This window comes from Sciurus carolinensis, chromosome 1 (genome assembly GCF_902686445.1).
Source record: "Sciurus carolinensis chromosome 1, mSciCar1.2, whole genome shotgun sequence".
NCBI classification, from domain to species: Eukaryota; Metazoa; Chordata; class Mammalia; order Rodentia; family Sciuridae; genus Sciurus; species Sciurus carolinensis.
The window spans coordinates 5,052,447-5,073,944 of record NC_062213.1 but is presented as its reverse complement, the minus strand read 5'-3'; the positions used below and the strand labels follow the sequence as shown (position 1 = coordinate 5,073,944).

The following is a 21,498-nucleotide window of genomic DNA, read 5'->3' as shown; positions in this document are numbered from 1 at the left end:
TCTCTGTGCCACTGGCAAGTGGCTCCTCGGGTGACAGATCATGGCTGCTTAGGTTCTACAGCTCCAGAGCCGAGCCTGGCACTGAGGGAATGACTCAAGGAACCAATGAAGAGACACACAGGTGATAAGCAGAAGAAAACACAAACAGGCCCAGGCCTGGCGGGCACAGGGATACCCAGGAAGAGTGAGGTCCAGACGCTGCCTCTTAGTCCAGGCAGGACGGACTTGAAGGCAGCTCCGCGTCCCTCAGCTGTGACCCAGTCCAGGCTGCCTGGCTCTGGGATCCCTGAGTAAGTCAGCATGCACTATGCCAGGCAAATCTCTGCTGTGGGAAGCTGGGTAATATTTATGTCTTCAGCACCCAGCTCAGTGCCTGGCATTCAGCAAAGATCTGCCAAATGAAAATGACTTCAAAGCAATACTGAAAAGAACTATGCTTCCAAGGACAGCAGAATTGTAAGAAAAAAAAATCAAAACCATTTGATAGAGCTGCATCGATGGTGAATTTTATATCATTTTATTTATTTTTGACATACGGTCTTCATTATGTTGCTTGGGCTGGCCTCAAATTCCTGGGTTCAAGTGATCCTCCTGCCTCAGCCTACAAGCAACTACAGATATGACACTGCACCTGGATGCTGGTACATTTTAAAACAGAGTCAAGCTTTGCTCATTACAAAGCAAGGACAGGCAGCACATGCAAAACCCATTTTATTTTTACTTATTAACAACAACATAGCACAATGGGTGTGGAATCTTTAGAAAACTGTGAATTATGGTGAGCGATACATTCCTTACTCCATGGTCTAACCCAACCCAACTGAGAGATGCTTACACTGAAATCCAAGTCACTAAACACTCAAGCCAGCAAGCCGTAGGAGCTGGTTTCCGAGTGCAGTCTGTGGTGAGGCCTGGCCAGGGGGTCGACTACCACGGTTCAGCGTGGAAACTGAGACATCCGTCGGGGAACAGGCGGGGTGAGCTTTGCCTCTGGTCTGGGAGGAGCCAGACGAGGGTCTGGGGATGACTCACTTCCACCTGCTCCTGCCAACGCAGCCAGGCTCCCCTGGTGCTATCTGTGCCTTCTCTTTATCCAAGTATCTCATTTTACCAAATGATGAAGCCAAAGTCATAAGGTCAGAGAATATGTCCAAGATGCCCTCATGGGAAAGTGGTGAGGGCTGGAATCGGAACCCGGTCTCTCTGACTCTCTAACTCTGCGTCTTCTCCCCGTGACCCTGCTATCCTGTGAGTTCGCCAACGTGAGGACAAGACTGGGCGTGGGAAGCGGGAGGGACGGATCGGAGGCGAAGAGGAATGGAGTGGGAACACCTGCAAAGCCAGGCCTGGGCTCCAGGCCTCCACCCGACCTGTCCTCACCCTGGAACCCTGCAGAGGGCTCCCTGATGCTCATGGACAAAGAGGGGGCCAAGGTCACCTGGGGAGCGAGGGATTTGGTTTGAAGCCAGGTGTCTCCTCAGCAGAGTGGCCCAGAGTTAATCCCGCTGCATCAGGGAGTCTTGCGCCTCTTCTGGGAAACACCACAGGACCCTGAGCCTGCCCACTGCGCTGGGCAGCAGTGAGGTCCACTGGGACAGCACTAGAATGGCATATGGGGACCTGCGTGGAGGTGGGGAGAGGGACCAAACAGGGTGGCAGAGCTGGTCCCGAGGCCAGCAGGAGGGCAAGAGAAGAGGAGGAGGAGAGAGCGGAGACGGAAGGACAGGCACCCAGCCAGAGGCCTCTGTGACGGAGCCTCTCATCCCACCACTTTGCAGATGGGAAACTGAGGCCCAGAGAAGGGAAGGGACTTGGCCATCTCCCCAGCAGGCGGGCAGTCAGACCAGAGCAGGACCCGGTCCTCACTGCCCTCTTGGTTTTTCTGGCCCCTTGGACAGAGCAGGACTCTGGCTCCAACCCGAGAACTACCCAGCCACTGGCTGAATCAGAGAAAGCAGCACCCCTGTAGAAGAGGACCAAGGCAGTAGTTACCTGCAGCCCCAGCGATCCAGGGGTTCCTGGTGGACCCACATCGCCTTTCTTCCCCTGAATGCAAAAGAAGAAGGCAAAATTAACCAACAGGCGTCACTACCAGAGCCCATGCGACCATGGACCTGGGTGGAAATCTCAGGCTTCATGACTCTAACCACAGATTGTCCCCCAAGAACACCCCACTGAGGAGCAGCGCGGGGTGGCATAGGGGCTAAGGCTCAGGTCAGAAAGGTTCGGCTGCGGATCCCAGGTTGTAGGTAACACAGGGCCCCAAATTCGAAAGGCACAAAAAGGTACACCTGAGAAAAATCTCCTCAGCTCTCTGCCACCACCCAGATTCCTTCCTAACCTGCCAGGTGTTGCCTGATCCTTCCAGAGAGGTTCTGGGCAGAGGTCAGCACGGTACACATGCACACGCACACACCCCTTCCATTTCTTCCCTTTCCTCCTCTTTCTCCTTCACGAACTTCAGCTCACCATCCCATCGTGAACCACTCTTGCTTTTTCATGCTGGCTTGCCCTGGCTGTCCTGCGTCACTGTGTTGGGAGAGCCTCCACGGCTGTCACGGACAGTGTTCCCCCCAAGGATGAGGCAGGAAGTGTAGACAGCCCCACTCTGGACAGCAGGTCCCTGAGGCCATTTCTGCTCTTCTGTGGTTAGAATCTTTGCTACACTGTGTGCCTTGCACCAGGGCAGGAGCACTTTGGGGGACACCCACCCCCACTGGACTCCCACAGGGTAAGATGTGTCCTGGCACATTTGATTTCCACCATGGTAATGGCTTACACTGTGTAACAGGGCCCTGTGAACAATGGGATGTGAGCAGCTCTGTTTTCTTCCCGTAACTTTTCCTGATTTAATAAAAGCAATGCAATCAAAAATTAGGAAAAAAAAAAAAAAAAAAAGGTAAAACAAGACTTTGGGTGAGACCCACATTCTGTGAGGGATGGCTCTGTGGCAAACTTCCCGTTCTTCCCACCTCTCCCTGCAGGAGGACCCTGGGTGGCAGGCGTTCTCAGGCCCCACGAAGGTGACTTGCTTGTTCCGCAGCTAGTGAGAGTCAGGTCTGCCCATCGCTGCGCTGTCTGGGAGTGCAGACTGACGCTGCCCTCACTCTTTCTGCATGTGTTGTTAGACTCCAGAAACTCAAAACGTCAGTCCCCTCTCACGGGCATGTGGCCCTGCTGCCCGTGACGCCTGCCTGCCAGCGGCTCCTGGGCCCCAGCTCGGGCACAGGCGGGACCCTTCTCTTCCCTGGTCTGAGCTGGGCCCAGCCCTCTCTTTTCCCTTGGCCCCATCCTCCATCCTCCCTCCCACTTCTCTCCTCCCTTTTCTACCCTCCTGCCACAGTCCCGAGCCCAGGAAGCCGTCGGGGCGACCCTTCCACCTGCGGCCTGCTGCCCCACTAAGGACCATCCCAGAGCAGGCTGGCTGTGCGAGCTCCTGGTTATGCTGCCTTAGGAGGGACAAGCTGGGCTGAAGGCTGCACAGGACGGAAGCTGGGCTGGGCTCCGAGGGAAACGCTCAGAACTCCCAAGAGCCCCACACAGACTCAGCCAGCTCTGGGTGGAACAAAGACGCAATCATGCCCCTTCCTCCTGCTTATTCACCCTGCTCTGTGCCAGGCACTGGGGACACTGGCAGAGCTAAGCACAGCTCTGCCCGCACAGGGCCCATGGTTTCCCAGGGGGAGGGCGTGAGCCTGTGTCACTACGACACAGCTAATTCACACAACCTAAGAGGGGCCGTGGAGCCCTCTGGTGGACTTCCTGGAGGAGGAGGAGCTGCCCCCATGGACACACTGGCCACAGGGAAGAGGTCTGGTAAGAAGAGGCAGAGGAAAGTAGGACATCAGCTCACCAGCATGACTGGCAGCTGGCTGCATGCTGGGGGCCAGCAGGGAGTCCAAAGGCCTTGCATGCCCTCCACCAAGCAGAGCTTCCCACGGGTTGGCTCATGTTGACTGGAAGCAGCCAGAGGATAGGGTGAGGCCAACCAAATCATGTCTCCAGGCCCAGCCTAAGCCATTCCATCCCACCGGGCCACTGGGGCAGCCCCCTGAACAGCCTCCCTCCCTCCACATGGGGCCCGTACTCTTTCCCCTCTAGGAAGCCAGGACTGCTTTTTGAAACATAAATCAGGTCACGTCTCCCCAGCATAGTGCAACGCTTCCCTCTCCACCTAGAACAGAACTGCAGTGGTCCCAGCCTGCCCTCCAAGACCCCTCCCCACTACCCCGCTTCTCACTTTCTAGCCTTCCTTCCATCTCCCGGCACACAGCCTGTGTCCTCTACCTCGAATGTGCCAAATAACCCCAGCCTCAAGGTCTCCCCCTTGGCTTTTCCTTCTGCCTGGAAAGCTGGTTCCCCAGGGATCCACAGAATCAATTCCACGATTCGGCCTGGGCTCTGTCCAGATGCCTCTTATCTGAATGTCTTCTTCAGCCAGTATCAACACAACAGCACTCCCTCTGCCCGGCTGGGCCCCTCATCCTCCTGTACTTTCCTTAGTCTGTGTCACCAGCAATACACCACCTCTCTATGCACTGTCACCGCCCTCGCTGTGATGCAAGGGTCAGCTCTGCTTTTGTGTGATGCTATTTCCTGAGGCCCAGAACAGCACCTGTCACACGGTGGACACAACATACACATGTACAGGCTGGACACATATCTGTCCCTTTGAGATCAGTATAGTCCACAGCAATGATGATAGCAGTGGGGACAGCAGTCGAGGTCACAGGTAGGTGATGTCAGGGAGGAAGGGAAGATGCGACTTGTAGTTTATGGACTTGCAGAGAGAATGAGTTCACCTGATTTAGAGCCCCCTTTATTCAGGTCGCTTGCCTGGAGCCCACTGGCCTGCAGGCTTCCTTGAGGTCCAACTCAGAATGAGCTTCTTAACATTTGTGAGGTGAAATGCAAAATGGGCACAGATCCCTTTAGAAGTGAACCAGGCCTCGAGGCACCAGCCCCGCCCCGGCCTGATCCTGCCGTGATGAATGCAACCCCCATGGGGGAGCAGGAGGGGCGAGAGCTGCAGCCCCCCTCCCTGGGGAATGGAAACCAGACACCTTTAATTTTCTATCTAGACAGACACCCCCTCTAATTGCCCCAGGTTATTCCACAGAGAGTCACTGGTTATTTACAAGATGAATAAACCATTTTCCCTCAAGGTCAGTGGCACCTGGTAAACAATCATCGGAATTCAGAACTCAGCCAGCAGAGTGCCTCTTTGATGGGAAAAGCTGAAAGGAGGGACAGGAACACAGAACGTCGACAGGGAAGGCCAGAGAGCAGAAAGGATGCGCAGGTCAGGGTGCGACTGAGCACAATTACTGGCTGAGAGGCCGGTGTGGCAGTGGGATGAACTCCCTCTCCCCGGGCTGCGTGGCCCTTGGAGCCGTGAGGTGTCCGCAGCTGCCTCCTTGGCTAGCCGAGGCCTTGTATAACCATGCTGCTCATGGTTACCTCATAGCTAACGAGGGTCCTGACAGGCATGACGTTAGGAGGTGGTCCTGTGCCCAGGAAGCAAAACGCCTCAGTCGGGAGGCAGAACCTGGAGGCAGGCAGGAGGATGTGGTGGGAAGGAGAGAAACAAAGAAATCCGCCCACACAGGCGAACATTGCCAGCGAAGGGTTTCAGCAGGGAGGAAAAAACCAAGACGGTGGCAAGAGGCCAGAGACGGAAGAAAAGTGTCAGAACTTTGCGATCAGAGTAGTGTCATGGCAGTTTCTCTCCCAACAGAGGCATCACCTGTGAGGGGCACCGCCCAGGGAAGCACCACGGCGACATGCTGGCCAGCTCCGGCCCCGCACTCCCTCCTTCCCTCTACACCCCAGCTCCCAGAGCTGCCAGGGCCTGTCAGAGCTTCCCGCACCCAGGACCACAGGAGCAGCCCTGCCCCACGCCCATCTCCTTCCTCCAGACCTGCAGGAGGTCACCCCTCATCAAGGGAGGAAGAAGCCCCATCCAGGATCCCCACCTCTGAAAGGCAGGGGCTCCTCATCATCTGAAAGATAAGGCACCCGAGCTGGTTTGGAAACTACCAGGCCCCCATCCCAGTCTGCCTTCTCAAGAGTGTCCAGGGTTCTTGCTCCCATCCCCTGGGGACAGCCCGCAAAGGCCACGTAGCTCAGCCCCAAGCATCCCCTTAGGACTTCTGGTCTCTGAGATTTTGCTCACATTGCTGCCTCCATCTGTAACACTCCATCTCAACTTGTCAAAATCACATGCTAAGTCAATGCCACCTTCTCCATGAAGCCCCACCAATAACAAGAAATGGCCCAAAATGGGGGAAAAAAAAACATACTTGAGATGTGAATTCCCTGGTGTCACCTAAATGCTAACAAGTTAGAATTGCCAGGGATATTGTGCAAAGTTCCAAGTGATTTTGTAGACTTGGCTACCCAATAAACTCACAGGGATTCTCTGTGTTCTTCCCCAATCCCTTTTCTCTGTGATATTGTGAGGAAGGAATTGTACACATAAGGTAGCTAGAAGGGGAAGGGCAAACTATATAACTCACTGAATCTTTGCTTTCCAGTATGGAGAATTGTAATCATTGCTATTATCTCAGAAGACAGTGATAGAAGATATAGTTTAATATTTGAGGATGTTATTTATAAAGCATAATAAAACATCACTCAAATATACTAGACAATGATGAGAGAGAAAGAGAAGATGGCGGTAATTTTAACAGAGAATTGGTGATAGCAGTATTCCGGTTCTGTTAAATCCTGTAGTGGGTGGCAGACCATGTGTCTAGTAGACTTGCCTTTTAAACTCCTCCCAGCAATATCATGGAGATTAAATGAAATGACAACTGCAAAGCACTCAGTAACAGTGGTGGTAGTGGTGATGATGGTGATGGTGCTGATTCTGGTGGTGACTGTGACAGTGATGGTAGTGCTGGTGGTGGGGATGTCAATGATAGTTTCATGGTTATAATATTGGCAACAGTGACAGATGGTGGTGGTGATGGTGGTGGTGATGGTAGTAGTGGTGGTGGTGGTGGTGGTGATGGTGGTGGTGATGGTGATGGTGATGGTGATGGTGATGGTGATGGTGGTGTTGGCGATGGTGGTGGTGATGTGATGGTGGTGGTGGTGATGTGGTGGTGGTGGTGATGTGATGTGATGGTGGCAATGGTGGTGGTGATGGTGATGGTGGTGGCGATGGTGGTGTTGGCGATGGTGGTGGTGATGTGATGGTGGTGATGGTGATGGTGGTGGTGATGGTGGTGGTGATGGTGGTGGTGACAATTGTGGTGGTGATGTGATGGTGGTGGTGGTGATGGTGATGGTGATGGTGGTGATGTGATGATGGTAATGGTGGTGGTGATGATGGTGGTGATGGTGGTGGGGATGGTGATGGTGATGGTGATGGTGGTGGTTACAACACTGGTAGTGGTGGAGATGGTGGTTTTGTGGTAGTTCTAGCAGTAGGGTTGCAGTAGCAACTATGTCATTTCTGCATTTTTGATGCACAACTGATTGTAGGGATTTGAGAAGTGTCGACAAGCACAAGTTCTGCTGCAATGAAGAGTTGTTTTACTAACAATAGGTCTGTACCTTGTCACTTTTCTTCTCTTTTAAGTTTCTACCCAGCACAATATCTGGATAAGTGTTTGTAGTTTATCGTGAGGGCAAATTTTCCAAGGCATTCTGAATGCCAGGGTGCTGAGCGGGACTGGTATTTTCGAGGCTGCCCGTCTGCCCACAGAGAGGAGGGCAGCCTATACATTCAGAACCACAAACCCTTCCCAGCCAGGTTGAGTTAACACAGTCATTTGAGGGGCCATTAACAGATAAAAGGATTGCTGTGTGCATCATTCTAATATGCGGCTTATGGTCTTGTGCTCAGTTCCTCTTCTCTATGCCTCCAAATGTCAGCCGTGATTATTTTCTACTGGTTAGAGATAAAACCAGGTGCTCAGGGAAAACCGATGGTGTCCTGACAGAAATCCTGGCTCCAGTCCCTGGACTGAATCAAACAGGAGCCTGTGATCCAAACAATGCTGTTACCATCTGGTAGAGCAGGAAAAGACAGGAGAAAAGGTTTTAAAAATGGATAAATAAAACAAATGCAAACCAGGCTGCCAATGGCAAAAGACTGCTGTGCTTCTCCCCGTGAATCTCCTGGAAATCAGAGCTGGTGGGCCTGATGGCTGCTGGCAGCAATGAGGCCCTCCACTTCCGGGAAGTAGATTGAAGTGCCGTGCACCCAGGGCGCCATGCAGGGTGGGCATAGTCAGTTATCAAGGGTCCCGGCTTTCTCCAAGGCATCCTCCGCAAAGATGCTAGTTTCCAGTTTGGGTTCAAGGAACTACACAACAGTCTACAGGAGAGAGGGAAAGAGGGGGAGCCAGGTAACTTGGGTTTAATTCCTGCTCCACCCTGCAATCTGAGTGAGGTGACCCCAGGCACTCTGCGTCCTGGCTGCAGGGCTGGGGTTCCTTCTCAGTGGAGTGGGACTGAAATACCACACCTCACGGTGAACTTGTGGGAAGGCAGTGAAAACCAGGAACACACACTACAACCCAGTTTGGTGCCTGCCCTGCGATCATCGCCACTTCCTTTCTACCTTACACCAGCTCCAGTCCTGCAGAGATGGATTTCCTTTCCAAAGAGCGTTCTCTTCCCAATGACACGGTCAAGGATAGCACGAGAAGGAGGGAGCCACCCATGATTAGTGAGAAGGGACGCCACATTTGACAAGACAGTGTTGCAGGTACCAGAGATACAGAGAAAATGATCAAAGCAACAGATTTCTAAGCTAATGCTTAGGTCTCTGTGACCTTGAGGTCATGTTATCGCTCTGAACATCGAGTTTCTCCTTGAGAGTTTCAAAAACCCCTTCTGGCATGATGAGTCTGCAGTGTGGACATTCCAAACTTGACATTAAGTTGAAATTCCTGACAATCTAGGATTTTCTTAAACAAGACTTTTTTTTTTTTTTTCTGGCCCAGAGAAGAGAAAAAATGATATCAAAATGGTATCTCTGCTATGTCAGTCAGGACTCTGTCCCACAGAGTAAAGCTAAGGCCATGCTCTCTCCACTGAAATGGACATTATCTGTCCAAGGTCAGAACCCAGGCGACCAGATGCCAGTTAGGAATCCTGTCCTTTGCTCATGCCACACTATCATGTCTGTGCCCAGAGATCTGAATCCATGCTTCATATATTCACTTTGCATGCTAATTGAATGATATGCTTATTAATGTCACCATATGTTCATGCCAATTGTACGTTTCCATATTTTGCATATATTGCATGTGTATATACAATGTTGTTTTGCACACATGAGGCCCTCTTCTCCATGAGGACCAAAATAAAGAAGAAAACATCCTCACTCATGTGGTCTCACCTTCTAATGGAGAAAAAGGAAACAAATTCTCAAATATGAAAAATATCAGTTAAGACTTCTACAGGAAATGAAAAGGGGTTGAAGTGAGAGACAAGACCGGCATTTGGAATAGGTGACAAGGGGGACAAAGTCTTTGGAAAGTGAATCTCTGGGAAGCGTGGAGTGTGTAAGTGCTGTAGTGGCCTGCAGCCAAGCTGGGTCTTCTGCTAGAATATTCCAATTCGGATGCATCTGCAGTATCTCTCACTTCAGCTAAGTGATGGTGCTTCCTGCCTGGCTCAGACAAGCAGGGGGAAATTCTCAGTTCAGGAAGGGAAACACAATCGCCTGGGGCAGGAGTTCCTTGCCCACCACCCTCCAGCAGCGGGGTGGGCACCTCCTACACTTCTGCTGGATGGTACAGAGGGTACCTAGCTTCCAATTCAACCCCTTTCTGGTGTCATTGTGGAAAAACACTAGCTTTGTCCAAAATGAATGGATCTACCTTGCCAAGGATTATAGTGTCCGCCTGTCGCTAATCTCTAAAATAGAGGCCTGGATTCCTTTCCCCACCCAGTGCTTTAGCCTCTGCTTCTCAATTCACATGTTTCTCTACCTTGTCATTGTCTGGTCCCTTGCCTTTCAACAGCCTGAGTGTGTACAACAGTGCTCGGGAGCTCTTCCGAGTAATGTTTCAATTGAAATTGATGAGGAGGAAATGACAGGTCATGACAAGGGAAGCAGAGATATAATTTTTGAATAAGTCATTCTGTCTTGGGTTTTCCTGACTCAGCCAGAGGATGACAGAACAGGAAGCTGCTTCCAAGCCCACAACATCACAATTAGCTTCTACTCTCTTTTCTCCACCACTGCAGGTGCTGAACTAGCAAGGTCTGCAGGACAGAACGCAGGGCAAAGCAGACATCGCCCAGAGCGACTGAAGGCCCAGGAGCCGCAGAGACCCCCTTGTCAACATCGGCAACTCACAAAGGAAGCAGGACAGGCAGGAGCACCTCTGCCCCTCTGCCCCAGTGCCGATGTTACTATCTGCGTGCCTGTGAGCGGCCTGTCCAGTCCTCGCTAGCAGCTGGACTTTCCAGATACGACTTCTGCCTCAGTCTCATCCCACGGCCTGGTGGGTGGCTTGGACCGGGAAGCGTGCTCAGAAGCCCCTGCTCTGTCCTGTCCCCCTCCCCGGCCTCAGCCACCACCTTTCCCATTCCATCACCATGGGAGCCCGCGACGGGTCGCCCTCTCCCTATGATCTATTCTCAGCACAGAGGCCAAATGGATGCGTTCAGAACGCAAGCCAGCCCCGCACTGCTGCGTCCCAAGTCTGCAGTGAGTGGACCGCAGCCAGAAAGACAGGCGACACCAGCCCTTGAGCACCAGATCAATGCTTGGTGAGACTTCAAGCTGGAGTTTTCACAGATGTAGGGGGATGATGGCACCGTCGTTTCGTTTCTCTTAAAATCCTTTCTCTTTGGGAGATAATGTACTGAAATATTTAGAAACAAAATAATGTGACTTTTGGAATTGCTTCCAACGAATCCAGGGGTAGGTAGAAGTGAGTGCTGGCATAAATAGAGCAGTCTTCCCAAAGGCTTCGGAGTTTTAAAGTGGGTATCGGGCACAGGGAGGTTCATTTCACTCCTCTTCCTACTTTTGCATGTGATCTTTTATCATAACAAACCTGTTGAATGTACACAATTGACCTACAATTCCTTGACCGTCTCCTGGTTTCTCTGACTACCTTCCCCTGCCCCAGGTCCTTAGCTCCAGCTGCTCCCTCTGCCTGGGTGTCCTTCCCCCGCTTCCATCCTGGCCTGCACCCTTGTCTCCTGAGAGCTGCCCGCATCCCCTGCTTGAAGGCTGATTACAAGTCTCTCCTCCCTGCCTGCAGGGCACCAGCATTATCAGGGCCGGGCCCATCCTCACTGAGCTGCCCAACTGCCTAGGACACTTCTGGGACCCAGTTAATGCTGGAGAAGCCCACAGGGGTGCTACTTGTTGAATGAATGAACTTGGAAGGAAGGGCAGAGGAGCAACGAAAGGTCAGGGAAGGAAAGGATAAAAGAGCAAAGGTGGGAATGAGCCCACACGGTGCTGGCCGAGCTGAAGGCACAGCTTTGGCCACAACCTTCTGCATGGCAGTGCTATGCCCCCACGCTGCAGGCGAAGGCCCCGCAGAGCTGCTGGGCTTGAGCACAGATGCAGAGCGGAAGCCCTCTCGAGCCGCTCCCTGTGCTGGCGCCCACACCTGCTGACTCCTGCACTAACGCACTCGCTCCTGCAAGGCCACCCCACCCCTGGCAGCACCTTCTCCCTGCATCACCTGGAACCCAATCCCACTTCTCCTCTAGGCAGATCTCCCTCAAGCCCAGGCCCCTCTCTCCTCTGAATGTTTATCTGAGCTCCTGGCAGGGGAGCCCTTGATTCTTTCAGGACATCCCAAGCTCGGATCAGAGAGCACCTGTGATCACAAGAGCTCAGCCTTCACCAGTTGATATACTGACACAAGCAAGACAAAAAGCAGGAAGAGCCAGGCAGGCTTTGGACACACAGTGTTGGGTGAGAGTCTCTAAAGGCCACCAAGGAGCTGTGTTCCCTCGGGCATGCCCTGCACCTGCGGAGGCTGTGGTGAGGACCAGCACAGAACCAGAGCTCAAAAATACCACACCAACTCTGTCTTGGTCATTGCTCCACCATCTGACTTGCTCTCCCGACTCTCCTAGTCTCATTCCTCTCAGATGCTTGACAGCATCTGCCCCATTTCCATGCCCCCAAGCTGCCAAACACCCACTGCATCTGTGGTTGGTGTGGCTCTTAGGGGTAAAAGTAGTCCTGGGTGAGACAACAGCCATCCCTGGGAAGCACACCCAGAAGGTTCCAAGAAATCACACCCAAGAAAGTGTAAGTCTGACAAGCAAGCTCCTACAAGATGTTCCTTCTCCTCCTTAATGCGCGTAAATTAGATAAAGACACAGATAAAGGATGTTCAGACATCTCTACATAAACAGTTCCACCCACTGCCTAATACTATATTAGGAAAAGTAATACTTGCAACAGTTCAGTACAAATGAAGAAAGGTTCCTATAAACAACTGATCACGTGATGTGCAAAGACTGCTGGTTTCTCTTAAGACTGAGGATGTAGAGGGAATAAAGACCTTGACAGCTGCCACAGCCTGCTGCCCATTGAGGGCCATGCCATCCTTGGGCATCATGGCAACCTGGCCTTGGGGATGCCTTTCCCCTCTAACAAGGAGGCCACAGGCTTGGAGAGACCTGGTGATTTGCAGGGGGCACAAGTTGCTGGGAAGTGAGGCAGAGCTTCACAACCAGGAGCATCGTGTTTCAAAGTCCAGAGGAGAAAGCAACCCATCTCACAGCCTCATTTGACGGGTAGGGCTGGGGATGCCAAATGGGAGGTGGCATATCCAAGGTCTGTTACTCGGGATACATGACCCTTCTTGCTCACCCAAAGTGCCTTTGAGATACTTGTCCACAAACTCACTTAGCCTCCAAAATAAGTTTCTGCTAGAATCCTGAAGATCCAAAGGAGTTAAGGGAGGCAGAATCCTTTGGAAATCAAAGAATTAAGTTCACTGGTGGTAATGGCAGGCTGAAGTCTGTGTTGGGTGATAAGGGCAGGTTACCCAATTTTAGGACAGAAGATTGGAGTTGTAACCGACCCTTAGAGGGTCAATCCAAATATGTGACACTATTCACCAGGCTGAGCTGCAGAATCTCCAAGCTAAAAAAAGCTGCAAATGGGACTAGGGTTGCTTCTGCCATATGTCAGGATGTGCACCCACCCACAGATCAGTCATCACCTGGTCCCTGGAGGAAAACCTCCAGGGCACTGAGTTCACTATTCCTGGAGTTGCAAGTCCCATCTGCAGGTGGGTGTGCCCCAAAGACACTTCTCTATGTGATGGAATGAGCTTAAGGTTAGAGTTCAACGACTGTGTTGCCTCCATACTCCATGCCGGGCACCTGCTGGGAACTGGAGACACAGCTCAGCCTGGGTCCCAATCAAGTTGGCATCTAACCCACAGGTGTTTCTACGGCCCTCCTTAAGCCTATGATGTTGCATCAGGAGCCAAGCTTACTGGGGAACTAAAATCTGTTAGGTGTGCACAATTTAGATAAGGAAACAGGTGCTAAATTAAATTAAATTTGAGTAATTAAATGCCATGACTTATGATGTGGGATAGTAATACGGATATCCTTAGTGTAACTGCAACATGTTGGCGGATCTCTACCTTTTTGCCCTTGTTTTTCTCTGTCTTTTCTCAAAACTTAACTCAGATATCAACTCCTTCAAAAATCCCTGGCCATCCCCAGACTGGGTCACTTGCCCATCTCTGTGCTCTCTGCATTGTGTCTCCCTCTGCCAGGGGGCACTCATCACATAGCAGTGCAGTTTCTACATGCTGGACTCACAGCAGAGGGCAAGACCCATCTCCATGTCCTCAGGGTTCAACTCAATTGGGAGCATGTGGTAGATCCCCTAAAGGTCAGTGAGTAGAGCCCAAACCTTCCTTTGACTTCCAACATTCATTTCAAGCTTCTGGGGTGAAATCGTATCCTTTGTTGGAATTTATGAAACGGGGGGGGGGGGGCGTGTAGCAAGGTGAAGCATTAGAAAAGGAAGACAGGTACTTACTCGGAGACCTTGCAAACCAGGGGGTCCACCCCTGCCTTCTGGACCCATCAGACCCTTCAGGGGAGGAAAAGGGGAGAGGGAGAATGGTTAATTTAGGGTTCAATGGCAGGGGTTATGTTCTCTCACTCTCACTGGATACAGAAATACTGTCACAACCTGAAGGAGTCAGGAGGGAAGTGACATCCCATTCTCTCCAATCTACTTTTGCTCTTATTTGATCTAATTGATTATGCTTAACAAAGAAGGTGTAGAAACAGTGTATACATTTTACAGATGAGCACAGGAAGGATCAAATGGCTTACATCACTGATTTCCATAAAGCACACACAGAAGAATCTTCTGGAATCCAAGTGTCTGAGTCTAGCCCAGTGCTCTTCCCCTGCAGCTTGCTATTTCAGAAAGAACTAGCTTGGGTTTGCTGACTCTCAGGCAGCAGTGATATGCAAAGTGTGCAGCTGGGACATGTGCATGTGATTATCTAGAAAGGTCAATTTCAGTTAGACGGGGAACTCGCATGGTGGGCGAGGGTGGCACCCTGACCTGATTCAACTCTTGACCCCTCACCCTGGCGTGTATCTGTTGCACGACTCCAGACAAGACACTTGACATTGTTGAACCTCGATAATCTCTTCTCTGATGTGGAGATAATACAGTCATCCACTGAGCAGTTGTAAAGACCATAGGAGGAGTGGATTCTAAGGCTGTGCACAGCCCCTGGAAGTACCCTGAATGATGGCATCTAGAGCAGGGCGTGGAGGCTCAGTGGGCAACTCAGACCCTCAGCTCCAGCCCTGGCTCACCACCTCTGGGTGGACTTTGGCTGGAAAAATTCCTTCTTCCCTTCAATTTCCTCATCTTAAGTAAATATGGTTATCGTACTATCAGCTATTATTGTCAAACGTTGCATAACTAATTTGGTGACCAGGCTGTATTTAGGTCCAAGGTCTTTGCATTTAATAACACCATGTAAATGGATAAATGAATGAACAAGCTGCAGAAATTAAATATGTGGCTCTCCTTTCTCACATGAGTTTTACTGAGCATGGAGCAGACTGTGCGAAGCAACCCTGAAGGAATGAGTTGGCTTTAAGCATCAAGAAATGCCTGACGCTGATCTGCCCAGCTGGCCCTTCAATCACTCAGCCAGAGTCTGGGACAGCCATCAGGCTTGTGTCCTCTGGAGAAAGGATGTAAGATGCCAGCATTTGGATGCAGAATGCTGCACTCTGCTTCCATTTAGAGAATAGGATATATTTTCTTCTCTCTGGGATTGCTGAACACAAATTTTAAATTTTGCATTCTCAACAGACATCACTGAAGCCAACTTCTTGGTTCAATTCAATCCAATGAATATGTAGGAGGCAAGTGCTTTGCAGAGGACCCTGAGGTAGGGGCTCATAGGATTCCAAAGAGACAGAAATGACAGCTGATATCAGTGCTGGGCTACATTCTCATGGAGCATGGTTTTGTACAGGAGTTTATTAATGCCCGTGGCATATTTATGTGAGAGATGATGGTGATGATTTCCAAATTAGTAAGTAATCAGATGGGATCAGAGGATAAATGAGATGGAGATACCAACATCAAAAATCTCCTTGGTGGAAGAATAGAGACGTGAAGCCAAGTACTTTGGCTCCTAATAAATGCCTCCCAAAGTCATCTGCTCTTTACAAGCTCACTCTGCAGTGATGTCCCACTTTAATTTCCCCACAAATGTTGTGGGGCCATTATTCTACAAGCATGTGTTGAGTAATATCCCTGTGGACTTAGAGATGGAGGGATGTTGGTCCTGGCCTTAAGAACCTTTGTCTTGGACCTCTCACTACTATTCCCTTAACAAGGCCTTTAGCTAGGTCACTGGCTTAAGACAAGGCATTTCATCACCAACACTCTGAATTGTACTAAATCCCACTCTGTCGGCAGCACTGGGTCTAAAGACATCTTCAGCACCATGGACAGCTCTCCCAGGCAGCCTCTTTGGAAACCTAGGGAGGCTCAAGACCTTCCTGTGTCCTGCATAATGGACCATTGAGCTCCCTATGATGAAAGGGCCTGGGGCCTAGCCGGTCAGGCAGATCTGATTCCAAGTTCTGTTTTGCCTCTTGACTTTGAGCAAGCACCAATGTCTTCATTGGAAAAGGATGGAAAGTAACAGTGCAGCCTTGCAGACTTGAGAGGCGTGTCTGCAGGTAGATGCGCTATCCTATAGATACCCAGTCCTCACCAGTGGGAAGCTGAGCCTGGGGACATCACAGAGACACAAAGTAGCTTAACTGGCCCATGATTTTGGATAAGAAATTGTTCTAATGATCCTGGGATTGAACCTCATCTATTTCTTCTAGTTTTACCCAGCAAAACCACACACATGTGCCTGAGTAATGCATGGGTCTCAGTAGTTCAATATGAATCTCATCCATGGACACAAGCAGGTGAGAGTTGCTTTATCTCCTCCAAAAAACGGAGCAACTTGAAAGAAGCAGCAGCAGCATTTTGCCAGGAGGGGCGACTTTAAAACTGAGCATTCTCTGTGTTCTCATTAGCCATCCTTAGTATCTGAATTTCCAGCACAAATGATCACGAGTCCCCTTGAGAGGCCTCTCCTGGAATAGCTGTTTACACAGCTATGTTCTTAACAGAGGGGAAATCAAAGGGTGCTGCCTCGAAGTGCTCCAGGACCCTATGTCAGCACCAGTCAGAAGCCTGGGTGAGTAAACCTGTGCAAGGTAATTCACTCGGCACTTGAGGGCTCATGTTTTTCTTCTGCTTTATCTGAAGGAAACTAGAAGGCCAGATGAGCACCTAGAAGCCCCCACTGTGGCCTTATTTTGGAGCAGGGGCTCTGGGGGCAGCCTGCTTGGAATTCCGCGGCAGTTCCACCCTGACTCCTGCATGAGCTGCAGCTGGAGGTTTTGCCTCGCACAGCTGTTTCCTCCTGAAGTGGTGATATCAGCTCTACCATGATGATGTGAAGGCCTCTGAGACCCTGGTGCTCCGTGATGGGAAGGACTACAACTGCCCAGACCTAGAGTGCTCAGAGCTCACCCCAGGTTGGGAGGGATGGCTTACCGGAGCTCCCGGGGGTCCAGGTGGGCCCTGGTGACCTCTTGGTCCCGGAGCTCCCTGCAAAGACAAGTCACGTGTGTTAGTTCAACTTCCTTCTCCACATGACCACCACCCATGGATACCACCACCCATGGTCTCTCCCTGACTAGAGTTTATTTTTTGAGCTCCCAACAGGGACCCAGAGACCTGGGCACAGCATTTTCTACTCCAGGCAGATAACCAACTGGACACAGAAAGGCTGACCTGAGCCCAGCTGCACGGTGGTGGCCTTTCTACTTCTGCTACTCCTTAAACTCCCACAACAGGAGGACCCACATCCACTTACCTGCTCTCCCTTCAGGCCTTCTCTCTGCACCTGAGAGACAGAGAGGTGTTAGCAAAGGTGCTGGTATTTTCTCAGTGGACCTCTCTGGGTTCCACTAAGAGCGCTCACATACACACTACACAATGCAGTGGCTTCTGCCTTTTCTCTGGCTTTTGGTGTTGGGGACTTTTCATCCAACTTGCAGCATCAGGAGAGTTCTGCCTCATGCTCAGAGGTGAGGGCTCCCGCAGGAACCCAGGTCCATCAGCACTTGCATGCATGATTCCCGCCCACTACTAGCCACTCACCACAGAGCCTGGCACACCAGGAGGTCCTGCAGGTCCCATGTCTCCCTGTGTAGAAACAACAAATGTTTCAACATGGCAACCTGCTGCCACCTCTGCTGCTGCTCCCCTCATCCTCAAGGCCTCTGCTCATTCTTGCAAACCCCATGGACCTTGTTCACACTCTATCACACCTAGCATCACCAGGCCTGGACCTGCTGCCTCCCTGCAATATTCTTGAAAAACTCCCTACTCAGTGAGCACCTGCACATAGCAGGCCCTACAGCAAGAGCAGCACCCATACTTTTTGACATGTCCTTGTGCCAAGTTCACAGTTTAGCACAGGATCAGCATTCAATAAATAGTTATCAGATAAATGAGCAAGAAAATGCTGTGATGACTTCTGTCCACTTTCTTCACCACTGAATACAGAAGACTTGCTTCATGCCTCCTCCTTAAAGAACAGGTCACCTGACCTGATTCCCCAGGGTGTGAGTAAATCTTGGTTCCACTTGGGGAACATTTGTCAACTATGGCAATATAAAAATCATTACTCCATTACTCCAGTGCCCTACAGCTAAAGCAGGGAGGCTGTTCAAAGCTAATGTTCCTGCACAGAACTTGGGAGCATAACTTTTCCTTTTACCCAGAGCCTAGGACCTAGCATCTCCTATCAAAACACTGTAAGAAGGCATTGAAATCTTGACACAGGATAACATAACCATGTCAATCTCAATTCTAGAGACAAGAAGCAGATGAGAGAATAATTAATGTACCTAGAATGGAAGCCCAGGAGGGAGATGCTAGCATTCACAGCTGAGCCTCTTCAGCACATGCTTTTATTTATTTACTTGTTTGTTTGTTTATTTGCATGCCCTGTCTGCTTCTTGAGCAAGCACTCCAGGAACTGGGCCATCCCAAGATGATGTTACCTGAGCCCTGCCTAAGGCCCCTGAGAAGCAGAGCTACTTGCCCCATCTCAGCAGTGTTGACCCCTTCTCCCCATAGCCTCCCCACTATGCTCCAGCCTGCACTCACACAGGCCTGGGTCTCATCGTAGAGCATGGGCTCCTCCTTCAGCCTCGAGTTCACCCCAGTGCTCAGGAGAGTGACCTTCACATGCATCCGCGTAAGTACGCAAAATTGGCAACAAACTTTTACATGCAGCCATTTTACTTGAGATACAAAAATTCTAAGCAGTAAATTTGTTTGGTGAAACCTCATTGGAAGGTGTTCTAAAAGAGATGACCCATATGACAGGATACAACCTTCATTTTATTTATTAAAGGTCTAGTACATTCTCAGGACTCTTATTCTGATTTTTCAAAAATATAAAATGCTATAGAGGAGAGAGGAGGAGAAGAGGAGGAGAAGAAAGAGGAGGAGGAGGAGTTTGTGAAATTACTATTTGTATTTATTCATAGCCTTTCTTAGTCCTAGAAGCATTTTAAGTAGTAAAAGATTTTAATACATCTGAATGTGATATAATAGGGTTTTTTGGTTTTTTAATGGATATTTATTCCTAAAGGAAGGGAAAACCATTTAAATGTGACAGCCAGCAATGTCTTGCCAGCTAAGGTCCTGATACCCAAACCACCCTGCTTCCCCTGTACCCGCATTGCTCACAGGACTCCCACCCCATCCCCTCCCCAGTCCTGGTTTGCTCAGGGGGCAGTTCACACACATGCTGACTCCATCTACAGCTCCTGGCCGGGCTTACCTTCTCTCCCTGGGGTCCTGCCACACCAGGAGGGCCAGGTCTGCCCTGGAGGAAAGACAGCAAAGGTGGGTTATGATGGGCACTTGGGCTATCCAGGTGGAGAGGGGAGAAGGAAGGGGTCGGCAGCCGCAGCTCTGAACCTGTGGCTTGATTTTCTCCGGAAGTCAAGGTTCCCTAGAATAGACTTTCTGGACTGTGCTTCCTGCTAGGAAGTTCCTTCTCCACTAACCTAAATCCTCCTGTCCACCTTTCCCTCTTTGGAATCCCATGGTACTGCAGTGTGGTGCTGCACTTGGCAGGGAACAGTTGCTTTAGGGACAGGAGACAGACACATCAGAGGGAGTCTAGGCAAAGGCAGAAGGAGCAAATCACTCATCTGTCCTGGGTCCAGGCAGCACAGAGGGGCAAGTCTGATAGAGCACTTTGGGAATCCTTAGAGGTCTGAGCAGTGGCTGGGCTCCATGCTCAAGTGAAGAGGGAAGGCCAGGACCAGCTACTGACACAGGGAAACTGAGGCCCCAGAGGCTGAGGACATAGCCTGCCTCCTCTTCAGTGCCCCAACACAATGTCCCTTTTTCTAGGAGTGGCCAGCACCAAAGCCTGAGCAAGCAAATCTCCTCTGGGAGCCTGCCACAGCAGGAGGCAGGAGGGTCGCAAGATGGAGGCAGCCTGGGCAGCCTAGTGTGACCCTGTCTCAAATAAATAAAAAGGGTCAAGAATGTGGCTCAGTGGTAAACACATGCCTCACATGCACAAGGCCCTGGGTTCAATCTCCAGAATGGAGAAAATGCTCCAGAAATCCCCATAGGAGGGAAGAAGGGAGAGGTCCCAGGAGACCCGCACTGGAAGTCCTCAAGTCAGGCTCCGTGGGGAAGCAAGGAGGGATCTGGGGGCAGCTGGACAAGCAGTGTCCACTTACTGATGGGGATTTCCTAATGACATGGAGACACGCTCGGGGCTGTGCACCCCAGCTCTCACTTCTACTCTAGCAAAGATGAACGGAGCCCACTCACCCAGCACAGGGGTCCTGCAGTGCCCTCCCGGCTCCCAGCCCACCCTCTACCATGGCCCCTTGTCTCTCTGCTGGTCTACTATGTTTTCAAGGTTCTCCCGAAAGGGGCCTCCTCTCTTGGTCATCACCCAGTGGATGTTCCCAGTGATGAGAGCCAGGTGTGCAGGTCCAGAGGCAGCACACCATAGGTATTTTTAAGCAACTGAATAAACTATACTACATTCAAACCAAAGAGTATTAAGCTGCCACATGGGCGGTGCCTCAGGCAAATATTTGAGAAATGGTTATATATTTACCATATTATTTTGAGGGAAGGAGAGCAAGATATAAGAAAAATATGACTTCAATTTGTTAAACGACAAGAGAAATAAATCCAGATATTATTTCTGGGTGATGGGATTAACTATAAATGAAACTTAAATACATTAAAATTGATGTGCTTACTATAATTAATTTACAGATTGAGTATAGCTAATTATATACTTTATGAACTAAGTTTTTATTTACATAAATATATTAATTGACTAACAGAGCATGTTAAATCATACCTTCAATATGATAAGTATTTTTCTAATAGTCCTCAAAAAGGATGCATGATTTGGCTTAACTTTTATTTTTTAAATATTTGAATTTAATTACTTTTGAATTAGCTCAGACATTCATACAGTTTTACATGTAAGTGCGTAGAATTTTCCTTCCCACCTAATTCACCAGCCACCATCCTCTTCCGGGGGCAATGAAGCCATATCACCAGCTTCTGGTTTATCCTTCCAGAGAGAAGCTGTGTCTTCTAAGTCCTGGACGCACTTCCCCATCTGCCCGGGCACCTGACAGACTGCCCGTGCCGGCACGCCAGTTCCTCGCCGTTTCCACGGCTCCTCTCGTTCCCCTGTGCCTGTGCTTCCTGACTGACTCACCAAGTTCTTACTGGGGAGCATTTCTAACCTTTTATTCCATGTGCAAGACTGGAGCAACAACCCCTGGACATAGGTCACACTGGACACCACCATGTCATCCCTGGTCTTTGCTTTCATGGCAACATGGCATGTCACTCAACATAAAATTGACCAAGTAGTCTATTTGCTGGGAACCTCCAGCTCTGCAGTT

The 21,498-nt window shown here is 50.4% G+C and overlaps 1 protein-coding gene across 1 annotated transcript in view; it reads right to left on the bottom strand.

Moving 5' to 3' along the window:
• The window catches only part of Col22a1 (collagen type XXII alpha 1 chain), a 235,778-nt gene that overhangs the window by 114,533 nt on the left and 99,747 nt on the right, over positions 1–21,498 (bottom strand). Inside the window, exons 18-23 of the mRNA XM_047525428.1 lie at positions 19,380–19,424; positions 17,684–17,728; positions 17,397–17,426; positions 17,075–17,128; positions 14,009–14,062; positions 1,993–2,046 (exon numbers count right to left, since the gene is read on the bottom strand). Of these exons, the coding sequence (XP_047381384.1) occupies positions 1,993–2,046; positions 14,009–14,062; positions 17,075–17,128; positions 17,397–17,426; positions 17,684–17,728; positions 19,380–19,424 (282 nt within the window). The remainder of the gene's footprint in view (positions 1–1,992; positions 2,047–14,008; positions 14,063–17,074; positions 17,129–17,396; positions 17,427–17,683; positions 17,729–19,379; positions 19,425–21,498) is intronic.